The sequence below is a fragment of the Chenopodium quinoa genome, unplaced genomic scaffold, assembly GCF_001683475.1.
Source record: "Chenopodium quinoa cultivar QQ74 unplaced genomic scaffold, ASM168347v1, whole genome shotgun sequence".
NCBI lineage: Eukaryota > Viridiplantae > Streptophyta > Magnoliopsida > Caryophyllales > Amaranthaceae > Chenopodium > Chenopodium quinoa.
The window spans coordinates 179753-192106 of NW_018744504.1; the positions used below are offsets into that span (position 1 = coordinate 179753).

Consider the following 12354-nt stretch of genomic DNA (forward strand, 5'->3'; position numbering starts at 1 on the left):
CTTTGATCGAGATATATGGGGAGAAAGAGTAGAGTTTCCCAAAAACTCTAAAGTTGCATCATTGCGAATCTACCCATATCCTCTTAATAAAAATGCTCCATTCATTAGTATACATTACAAGGCTTGGGATTATGGAATGGTACATGATTTCTACGAATTCCCTATGCCTAATGACTCTTTCTTTCCAAGACTTACAAAGTTCCAGCAGTACGCATTCAACAAGGTTCGAAAATATTGTGATGACAAAAAAGACGAATTTCGGTTAAGCGTAAAGGTACAATGTGCTAATATTGAAGTTAAAGAAGGAAAAGTTAGTCCCCCGCATTACTTAATAGTATTTGGGGGAGTGAGGTATTGCAAAGATCCCATACTAATTCGTCAGAAGACTGTTAGAAATCCAACTGAAGCAAGAGCATTGGGATTTTTCTACATTTCACAATATCTTAACGATTTTATAAAAAGAAAAGAAATTCCTCTTGTCATGTTTCATGTCGGTAACACTACAATTGTGGCGCCAAACGAGATGAAAGAATATTTAGTAGATGACATAAACAACACCGAGTCAATCTACAAATACTTAGAAGATATCGAAAGTGGAAAGTTTACGTCATTTGAAGGCTATGAGTATCTGTTTGAAGCATTCATGAGTTGGGATGAAGAATATTCAGCCAAATGTGTCGCAGACCTTTGTAGAGAGAATCCTATTTACGAAGACAGTAAAGATAGTGAGGGAGGCCTACAAGAAATGATGATGGATGAAATTATGAATGCTTGAGCCCACACCAGCAATAATGCAAGGAATCTTCATTGTAGCCACGTTTTATTAATTGTTTCTGTATCTTTGTAAAAAGCAATGGTGTAAAATTGCTTGCTGAGTCAGGATAAGGATCCTATGTAAGTTTGCTTCCCTATATAAAGGGACTTAGGCCAAGAAGTGAAGGCAGAGTTGGAAGAGTTAGCTAGAGAATTACTCTGAAATATTTAGAGAGTCCTCTAGAGAAAAAATACTCACCTTAAGAGAAAGATTGGTTCTCCATCTCTCTTAAAGTAGAGAAAACTCTAGTTCAGCTTATGTCTGTTTAAGCTTTCAGTTTGTGTGTGTGTGTGTGTTGTAATATATGAGTGTTATAATCTTTTCAATTTAAATAAAAACTTCGTTCAAGAAGGGAACGTTATCCCCTTGAACCTTATATATCAAATGAGTTATCTTTCCGTTTAAAAAAGTTCCATCATAAACACAGTAAGGATTGTTTAATTAGAGTTTACGGTCTAAGGTAGGAAACGAATTAGATCTGTGCTGAGCCTGATCTAAGGAAGACAAGGTTGGGGTTAGCTACCTTGATAAAGCTGGAAGCTCAGAACGCCGGAGGTTCCATTGTCGACTAAGTTCAGGTATTGGTCAAAACTCTCTAGTTAAAGAATTATTATTGCGAAGCATGGTGGACTATTAAACTGTTAAAAATAACTTATTTTGATGTATAAGTAGTAGAGTTGTGATAACTAGTATCGTTAAAAGTCATTAATCGAGAAACAAGTAAACATCAGTTGATATTAGTATATAAATAGGCTCGTTGGTATTGAAAAGGTGTTAGATAGTATCAAAAGTAATACCATCTAAGAGTTTGTAGGTATCAAAGAAGAATATCATCTAAACTTAACTTGGTTATTGTTGGTATACCATCCACGTTAAAATCAGTACCAAACCACTACAAACAAACGTGTCGGTTATAGTATATTTGGTCTCCACTTGGTAGAGACCAAAGTGGTATCAAGTAGGTAGAGATTTAGAAATCCTCGTATTTTTACACCAAAATCTGTTTTCATTATCCAATTGCTCAAAGTAAACTGAAGGATACGAAGAAGAAAGCAACATCCAAACTACCAACGTTGACTAAAACACAATGTGTGAAATTTAGGGATTTTTTTTTTCCAAATCCCAAAAATCCAATCATCAACACACGCTTTTCGGTGCAGGCGTTTGTTGGATTGATTATTACTTGTATTTCAGTAAAAAAAAATCGCACATCTTTGTTCATTCTCTCTCCTCAATTTCTTATGAACATTCCTTTTTTCTTGTCCAAATATATTTAACATGTTTTGCTTCTTTTGCAAAATTATAATAATTGATTTGATTAATCGTGTGAATGTTTTGTATTAATAATTAGTAGACAAAAGGCATCATTTTGCTTCAATTTTGTTTAGTGTTTCTTTTTTGTTTTTATTTTTTAGGGACAATTACACCTTATTTCCATTGGATTTGAGGTGGACGTCCTATCTTTGTAGAGTGTTGAATTTCCCCCTTTTTTCCGGGCTCTTTCTTCAAGAAAACAATAATCCATTTTGCAAAATTTGTTCTTTTCTTCTTTTTCTTAAAGAATTTATAAATGGGTACATAGTATATTCATCAATTTACAATTTTTTGTGGGTGTTTGAGGTGACAGTTGAGGTGATTATTTCTGGTTGGATATTGGGTGAATTATGATGATTGGGTTGTTGGGTATTAGGGTTCTAAGATTTTGATCCCTATACGAAGAATTGTGGTGGGTATTGCTCAGTTTTTGATATTTTGGAGGAGAATTGTGATGATTGGATTTTTGATTAATTTTATTTGGAAATTGAATACTAGGGTTCAAAGATTTTGATCCCAATATGAGGAATTTTGTTAGGTGTTACTCAATTCTGATGATTTGAAGGAGAATTCTAAAATTGGTATGTAATCTTTTACTTCATGAAATGAAACCATATGTTATACTTCGTATTTGTTTAATGATTTGGTTTGTTTGATTGTCAAAGAAATCTTCTATATTTGGGTAAGAATTTTGAGTTGCCTGTTATTTTTGGTTGTGAATTGTGATGCATCTATACATATTGTATTATAGGGATTCAAATTGAAGAGAGATCAGCAGTAATTTTTGGTCGTTACACCAAACAATCTCGTACCTTGATGTAAAAAAAACAGTTCGTTGGTGAGTTGTTAGTTGCTTGTAGAAAATAAGGAGGCAGAATTACTTACTTGTACTTTGTTTATGTTATCCAAATTCTGGGATTCTGGGATATTTTAATGATGAAGAACAAGAATAACAATAATACTTATTGTTGTTAGCAACCTAAGGTGAAAAAGGAGGAGAAATTGGTGGTTTGTGGAGTAATTTAGTTTATAATCTTCTCCTTCTACAGGCAATGAAGTTCTTAAGCATTGTTGGAAATTCTTTAGGCTGCTCTGCTTCAGGAGAACGCCTGGTTTCGGCTGCTAGAGATGGTGATTTACAGGAAGCCAAAGCGTTATTGGAGTACAATCCTCGTCTTGTGAGGTATTCGACTTTTGGTGTTAGGAACTCCCCTTTGCATTACTCTGCAGCTCAGGGCCACCATGAGGTAATTGATTGCCTCTCAAGAATTGTAAAATTCGTGTGTGCTTTTTAAATATGCAAGTGTTTGAGACTTTGATTGATTTGATGGTTAGATTGTTACTCTTCTGCTCGAGACTGGTGTTGATATCAATCTTAGGAATTATCGTGGCCAGGTAACTGCATTATCTATGATTATTATCATACTCTTTAATCAGTTGTAATTCTCAATAGTCGATAGATTGTATGGAATATCATTTCAACTTGCTTGTGAGGATCCTACATGCTAGTTCTGTAGGAAAGAATCCTGGTTATCATTCTTTTCATTATGTTAAAACTTGATAAAAATGGCAGTATATAGTTTTTACAATGCACAGTTATTCATGTTAGATTAGCTATTCAATCTTCTGTGCTGAAAAGAAAATACGATTTGATATACAGACTGCTCTGATGCAAGCATGTCAGCATGGTCATTGGGAGGTTGTACAGACTCTGGTTCTTTTCAAAGCCAATGTATGTTCACTTCTTCTGCTTTAGGTTTTGGGAACTAAAACAGAATTAACTACTTTTAGGAGTGGGTGTATGCAAGTTAATTAATGCTCTGTAGTTGTTTGAGATGTAGATTCACAGAGCAGATTATCTTAATGGGGGTACTGCTCTTCATCTAGCTGCTTTGAATGGGCATACTCGGTGTATTAGGCTCCTTCTTGCTGATTATATCCCTAGCATTTCTGTTACTTGGAATCTATTACAAAAGAAATCAAAAAATGAATATGGAAGCTCAGAGTTTAATGCAAGGTATTATGGCTCAATAGTGCCTTCATCTTCTTGTTAGTTTTCCAAACATGAATATACTTTATTGATTTCTGTGTTCTGCTTTCCTGGACCAGTGCCCTCCGCCAAGTAATTAACAAACCTGCGGATGGAGGGATCACAGTACTTCATATGGCTGCCTTGAATGGGCATTTTGAAACTGTCCATCTACTTTTGGATCTTGGAGCTTCTGTTAGTGAAATAACTGTGGAAGATGGGACTACAATTGATCTCATAGGTAAAGCTATCAGAACTCCTTTCTTTTTCTTCAACTATCGTTAAAATTTTTGTGCAATTTGTTACAATAGCCAAAGTCTGCAATTTGTTTGCTGAATTGGATCTTAAGATTGATGTGATCGCGGGGGTGAGGCAGGTGTAATAAACTGACCTTAGGAGGGACATTATGGCTAATCTAATATTATTATGTTAATAGTCTTCAGATTTATTATAAATAGAGATAGACGAGGAAGGAGGCCAGCAGAAAGTCACTATTTGGAGAGTGGTAGCATAAAGCTACCGTTGTAAAAAATCTTTTGGCTTAATCTTAATCAAAGATTCTATCTTTCTTTCTAACTCTTTTTGATAAATCTCAATTTGTGAGCTTGAATCCATTTCAGCAGGGGCCTTGGGTTCTGATATACATAATTGAGACTTCTTTCATTCTACCAACTCATGCCTTTGTTTCTTTGTTCAAGTGCCACAACTATATTTTTACTTAGAGTAGTCCTTAGGTGTGGCCTTCCACCTAAAAATACATGTATTCCGTGACAGGTTACTTAAAGTGCAACGATATGAAATTTCTGTCAGTCCTGCAGATCTTATGTAAAATGAAATAACATAAGTTATTTAGTTCTTAATTGTACAATCTGATGTCTTAATTGTGTATGCATAGCATCAGAGTTTAACCTGCATATGCTTTTCATAGTAGTTATGTTCTCAACAAGTTGGGTTCAATTTATTTTGCAGGTGCAGGAAGCACTCCTCTACATTATGCAGCTTGTGGTGGAAATCAACAGTGTTGTCAAGTAGGGTCCTTTATTCTAATTGAAATGTCTAATTTATGACATGTGCATCACACGGGTTGTATCAATAGAAAGAGTGGAGAAAGATGATAAATATAGTGAGGGAAAGGAGAAAAATAATTGAAGCCTTTGAATCGAATGAGATAAAATAGGAGAGAGATACAAAATAAACAACTAGTTATGGCTTGATATTCATTTTTTGATAGAAAAATTGGAAAATTTAAGAGAACGACACATTTACCTTTGGCCCTTTGGGTTTGTGTACTAGGTATAGTTTAGTTTTATATTGACCTTGGCCACTGTAATCTGACTGATCTTCCGAATTAAACTTTCCGTGTTTCAGCTTTTGATTGCGAGAGGTGCCAGTCTGACAGCTGAAAATGCAAAAGGGTATGCGTTTCCTTTGCCATCAATCTTCTCATTGGTCTTGTGTTTTTACTACTTAAATGCCTCAAAGCCACCTCTTTTTTCATCAAATAACAGTTATTGGTAATAAATTATAGCTAATTATACACGAATTATGAAGTAACTCCATTATCTATCTGTTATAAATGAAAACTTGTGTTGGTTGACCCCCCTCCCTCTCTTCTGAGGCTAGTATCATTACTCTATTATGATGGTTAACGTGGCTAATACTTGTGATCAGTGGCGGAGCTATTAAGGGGGCCTGGGTGGCACCGGCCCCCCCATTTTTTTTTTATTAATTTATTAAGTTAAAAGTTGTAAATTAATAGGTTTAATACAATTTTAATGCAATAAATAACATCAAATTAGCTTTGTCATAGTGGTAATGCATTAAGTTTGATGAAAAGTCTAGGGTTCAAGTCTTCATACAAGCAGTTTATTTATTTTTTTTATTTAGTGCCCCTCCACCTTAAATATTCTACATCCGCCACTGCTTGTGATACAAGGAGAAGATTTTTTTTTTAAAAAAAAGTACTGAGTTTGACAAAGTCTAAGGTTATACCAAGGACACTCAAAAGTTTTAAATGTATCAGAATGGAAAGCCAAACATCTGAAAGTTGTGACTTCAGAGTCACTGACTAGTGACTACCTGCTGCCACTAAAGTTATTTTGTATATACACTATACCATTATGGCTTGATTAGTAATGCAAAAATTGTTTCGTTGAATGTCTTATAAGCGATCAATGTCGTCTGGTTATCTAGAATTTGCTTGAACAGTAATAATAGCTGTCTGATCACCCATCTTTTTGGATAATGATCAATGACCATGTTTCCCTTAGTTAATGCTTCTATGCATCATATGGGATAATTCTGGCCGTAGATTTGTTGCCTTTATATCTTTAGGGAGACTACAACCTCTTATGTTGCTTCATCTCCTTGAGTACCTTCATTGATTTGCATAACTATGTGTACTTTTGATCTTAAGTTCTTAACAACTCTTTGTTTCAATGCTGTACACTTGAATCAAGATCTAAATAATGCTAATGGAATGAGGCTTGCATCTTATCTTTGTTGTCTCTATCTGTTGGTCTAATGGTTTGTATCAGAAATAGTCTTATGCTCTTTGACTTTAGTGACTATGAAAAATAATTAAAAAATAAAATTTTCTCTAGAGGCACAGTTTACAGCATAATGCAGGCTCTTATTTATTAATTTGGTGGCTCTATCTTGAAGCTACATTTTGGAGATCACATATCATATATTAAATACTTTTATTAACTTGATCTCTTGACTTGTTAGATGTTGCATATGCGTATTGTGAAAACCTTGTGAATGTGAGTCGGTTTTTGCACACAATCTTGTTTACTCAGTAAACTAATTTTTTGTAAAATATTCCATTTTTCTGCATGTTGTAGATGGATTCCATTGATGGTTGCTCGTTCATGGCATAGAGATTCAATTCTAGAAATTCTTTCAACACCTCAAGACATCCTATTACCATCTATTCCTTCCCCTTTTCTGTCTCTTCCCCTGATGAGCATTATCAAAATTGCAAGGTAAGCAAACTTCTGTTTTGGCTTGGGGGTGCATTTCTAACATTTAGGTCTGTGATTTGGTAATTCTTTCGGTCTGGTAGGATTCTAGAAAATCCTTATGGTACAAGGTCATATTTTTTGACTGTTAGCTTTGTACTTGCATTATCTTGATCTTGCCTTGTACAAGAGGGCTACGCAGGAAACAACCCGCATCACAAATTTAAACCCCCTATCCTGATTCAGGCATTAGTTTAGACTATTATGGCTGTTTCCAGATGCTTAGAAGTTTAGGGCATAGAGGGGCTAGAATGTGACTTGCTTCAAGGATATTTGAGTCATTTTTGTGAAACACGCTAGTCAATTTTGATAAAATAATTAGTAAATGAGGAATTAATAACATTTGTTGACCGCTTATGGACTTTTCAGCATCAGCTGTTCATTACAGTTACAGAAGATATGGTCTGGCGGAATTCATTGATTAATATTTTAATAAGAGGATTTTGTTGAGTTAGTAAATTAGTACTCTTAATCAATGTGTAGGTTACTTGAATATTTCTCTTCATAGGTTGGAGATTATCTCAATATCTTGCAAGTTGAATTTGTAAAACTTCCTTCATTAGTGAACATACCCAATTTATTGTCTTAATAAGTATTACATTGCCTCTTTCTTACTCCGTACATGACATGCATATCCCTCGTGTACGCTAATGTTGTATTTGAGTATTTCCAATGAACCATTTCTGTTTTTGGCCTGTTTGAATTGTTGGCGTGACATGCTTTATGTAATTTGAACAAGCAGAGCTGCAGAGGGATAGAATATATCGACTGTTCCTCAAACAATTGAGCTAACAGGGTAATTATTAGATACCACACTGTCTGTTGCCATTAACCAACTTGAAACCAATTAACTTTTCCCATAACCATTCTTAATCCTAATCAACCCTCACCCTTCCCCTTAGACTCTTCTGTGTCTTTGATAACTTCGGCTGATGGTAATTAGTGGAATTGATAGACTGGGGTTCAATTTTAGTGTCAAATATTGTTTACACATTTGAAACTAGATTTTAGTATGCATTAACTGTGAAAAGCAACATAAATAATAAAGAAAATGGAAGCAGAAGTAAATAGGAAAACAAATTTTATACGGAGTAATAATGTTATAACTACTGAAAAGGTAATGGAACCAAAAGTAAATCAAGAGAGTTTCAAATATTTGTTGCATTGAAATCCATAAAGATTCTAAGTGAGAGATCTTTTAACTACTACGTATTTCAACTTTTCAGATCTAGATACATGACCATGATTTCAGGCTAGTTCTGGATATATAAACCCTGAACTTGGAGAGTTTGTTCTCCTCTTCCTTAAAAGATAGTTTATCTGAGGGCTAACTCATTCCCTTTCTTTTTCTTTGTGGTTCACAGAGACTGTGGTTGGCGAAATCCAGACTTGGTACCAGCATGCCAAGATCCTTGTGTGGTCTGTCTTGAAGGGAGGTGCACTGTAGCTTCCGAAGGTATAGCATCAAGTTTTATTTGTCTTTGTTGTTTCCAAAAGTTTTTTACCATTTGTTTTTCATTATTATTTGTTAACAGCTCTTTGAATCTTTGACCTCCATTCTACCATTCTAAATTCAATCTTAAGTAAAATAAAATAAAATAGTCTTTATTTTCATCTTCATCTTAACCTGGCTTAAATACAATGAATTTAATGGATTGATTAATGACATTAATCCATATTATTTGGTGAGAGCAAAGTGTATGAATTACTGGACAGTTGAACATTGGTAAATGATTTGCATCTTAGAAAGCTAGAATAGTGATATGAGGATTTATGAGCTACATTAGACACAACTTTGATTGACACTTTGGTGAAAGTCACCACCTTGTACATGCTCTAAGAGCAATCGTGAATGACTGAACGTAGACAATCCATGTTTTATTTTCTGCTCATGGACTATCTTTTCTCTTTTGATTTTTTTGTGGGAGTTACATAAATTTTTGGATGACAAGCTTATATCTACATTTTAATAAATCGAATTTGCATTAGTTTTGTCCCTGGGAAAGAACCTGTGAACATCAATGTAATATATGTTCTGTACAGGTTGTGGTCATGAGTTTTGTGCTCGTTGTGCGTTATACCTTTGCACCATGAACTGCTCCTCGACTGTTGCCAAAGGTCCTCCAGGCTCAATCCCATGTCCACTATGCCGGCATGGCATTGTCTCATTTGTAAAACTACCCGGGACAAGATCCATACCCAAGGAGATTGGGAGGACGAGCTTGTCATTGTCTTTTTGTGGGTGCTCATGTGAGAAAAACGAGCGTGCCTCTCTGACAATGCCTCTTTGCATGCCACCTCCCGTCTCTTCCACCTCCAGCCGAGTCTCCCCTTTAAGTTCCTCATTCCGTTCTTTGAGCTGTCAAAGGTTTCCATCAATGAAACTCAACTCTGGTTGCTGTATGGGAGGATCAGAGACTAGTCCCTCTATCATTGGAGGGCCCGTGAACCAGAGTTTAAGGAATCAGTTGGGTAGGTGCGGAAGAGTGAGATTACGTCGATCATCATCTCATTCCGAAGGCCGCAAATCTTGGTTTTGTTCTCTCAACCAATATGCTGCTGCTAGTAATTGATTCATCCTTCTTTTTGCTATATTTAGAGCCAATCGACAAAGCACGGCCCGCTCATCTTAGCCTGACACGGCCCATTGTCAGCTCTAATCCTTTTTTATTCTTTCCTATTTCCTTACAGAGGCATGTCTTGTGCTCCTTTTTTTTCCAGGTTTCTTGTATTAGTTGTATAGAATTTGATATTGTAATCCCCAAAATTCTAGAAAAATAGAAGGGAAAATATAAAAGGTCATCTAATATATTCATATGTTGTAAATACTTGTATTGAATACTCCTTGTGTAAAACTTACAAGAGACATTGAGCTATATAAAAAAAGACGATTTTGCTGTGTACAAGGCAAAATTACTTCAATTTTTTTGGATATACCACAAAATCCCTCAAAAGTAGAAATATTGAACTTTTTCTGCTATAAATAATTAATTATTTCAGGAAATGTGTTAAAATAAGGAAATATCCCAAGTGAAAACTTTCAGTTTTTTAAGTTTACAAAAGATTGAACCTATTTTCTGAGTTCTGACAATCTCTTTCAATATTTTTTTTTGAGGGAAATCTCTTTCAATATAGCTGTATAGGATTTTGATGTTACATTATCAGTTTAAAGGGTTAAGGCGTTGGACTTGAGCCATGATTTCTGCCAGTCAAATTTATTACTATATTGGTGCAAATCATTTTTTTTATATATTTTTTTTATTTTTTTTTTGGCTACGAGTATTAAAAGTCAAAACCTACACATGCATTTGGGAGATAACACTTTCATTGAGCAATTTGTTTCACACATTCACGCCTATCACAAATGACTTGTTTCACCCCGTTTGTTGTAGCCCGATTTGTTGTTATCCAATTTGAATCATGTGATCTAAATTCTCTAAATTTATTTAACTAGATTATTGATTATGTTATCTGAAAGAGCTCATAATAGACGGGATATGACTTAAATAAAATCGAGCTAAACCAGATAGGTATGTTTGGATTGAATATGATCCAATTAAACTCAAACTTAATTAAATCGAACCGGAAAGCGACTCATCTTTGAGTACGACTAGAAACATACTTCCACCATTATTTCTACAAAGATCATGAATCAATACAAAGTGATTTGACTAAACCATCAAAATTTCTCAAAATTATTTATGACTTCCAAAAAAAAGATTAAATTAGTAAGTAAATTTTCCCATAATCATAAATCTTTCTTCTGGTGTGATTTGACAGTCGGATTTTAAAATACATTTGAAGTGATTTTCCTAACCAGAAAACATACATTCTCATTCAGTCATTCATTCCTTTATACTCTAAACCACTCAGTAACGCCATGCATCCTACTAAATGTACACCATATACCAGAATTAGATGTAAAAATTAGTTCTTTACCCCTGTGCTTTAATTTTTTCCGCTGAATTTGGATAAATTAGTTGATGGTTAGATATTACCAATACAATTTAACAAAAAAAAAAAAAAAAAAAAAAAAAAAAAGATATTACCAATACAATTGAAAATAACAATGGTGCTTGTCTGCTTGATTTAACAAGATTCAACCGATAATGTAAAATAAAAATATAAATCTCATTAATTCAATTTCGCATTTTTCTTATTTAATAAATGCCATGCATAGGATTACATAGGGTACAGTATAACAAAAGACCTAAATAGACAGTACATACTATCTTTCAAACGAAAGAGGGGAAAAATTATGAACATGTATATATATCTGCCTATGAAGAACTAAGTACAAGTTCGTGAATACGAAGCATATTACAACCTCAACTCTGCTTAAAAATTACATGTAATCTTACAATAACATCTCAAGAAGAAGCTCAGAAGGGACAGTCAGCCAAAATTAGTATGGGAGATTTGATTAAGATGGAGAGAAAGACAAACAAAAGGAGTGGAAAGAAAGGTGGTTATGTGGAAGAAAAAACATAGAAAAAGCCTTGCAAGGCCAAGAAAAACACGTGATAGTCAAAGAGTAAATGATTACCCTTCAACATGAATGTGCAGAATAAAAAGAAAATGCTGAGAGAAAAGAGATCACGACACTAAAATAAGTAAAATAAGAAAAACAAAGAAACGATATGTGTGGAAGGAAGCTCAGCAGCGATAGCGCCTGTAGATGGCTTATTCAATCTTCATTGGTGTGAACATAAACAATGTTGCTCTCTCTATTTTGGTGACAGCAAGGAGAAAGCATGGTAAGAGTAGTAGTTCAAAGGAACTATTAGTACCCTTAATAGGCATATGAAAATGAAGAGAAACTTGTATCATAATGTTGTGAAATGAAATGATAAAATAACTTAGTTGATGTAATATTGAAGAGACTGATACATAAATAGTTAAATTACTCGTATATATATAGGGAGAAAGTAAGATATGAAGGTAAATAAATAATTGTGAGCTACAATTGCTGACATATATTCCAAATAGGTGTAAAGGAGGTTTTTGCAATGTACTGACGAAAGCTGAAACAGTAAATAGATATAGTTAACCGTAGTAATTGAAAGCCAAATTTATGTAAATTTACTGTCTTTTGAACTAACTCTAATACGGTAAATAAAAACATTAATTGCTTGTTACTTATTTTATGTAAGAGTTTAATTTTTATCTTTCAA

General features: G+C 34.2%; 1 protein-coding gene across 2 annotated transcripts; it reads left to right on the forward strand.

Annotated features, from left to right (window-relative positions):
* Window positions 1-1851: 1851 nt before the first annotated feature.
* LOC110698285 (E3 ubiquitin-protein ligase XBAT32-like) lies at window positions 1852-10102 on the forward strand. 2 transcript variants are annotated; one of them, XM_021875686.1, is made up of 13 exons: window positions 1852-2540; window positions 2627-2709; window positions 2880-2966; window positions 3178-3375; window positions 3464-3523; window positions 3789-3860; window positions 3970-4145; window positions 4238-4398; window positions 5127-5185; window positions 5526-5572; window positions 7004-7144; window positions 8545-8636; window positions 9224-10102. In XM_021875686.1, the coding sequence occupies exons 4-13, from the start codon at window positions 3181-3183 to the stop codon at window positions 9751-9753; spliced, it is 1533 nt and encodes a 510-aa protein (XP_021731378.1). In that variant the 5' UTR covers window positions 1852-2540; window positions 2627-2709; window positions 2880-2966; window positions 3178-3180; the 3' UTR covers window positions 9754-10102. The 2 variants fall into 2 exon arrangements, with proteins under 2 accessions (XP_021731378.1, XP_021731376.1); XM_021875684.1 differs by having other exon boundaries at window positions 1852-2709.
* The last annotated feature ends 2252 nt before the right edge of the window (window positions 10103-12354 follow it).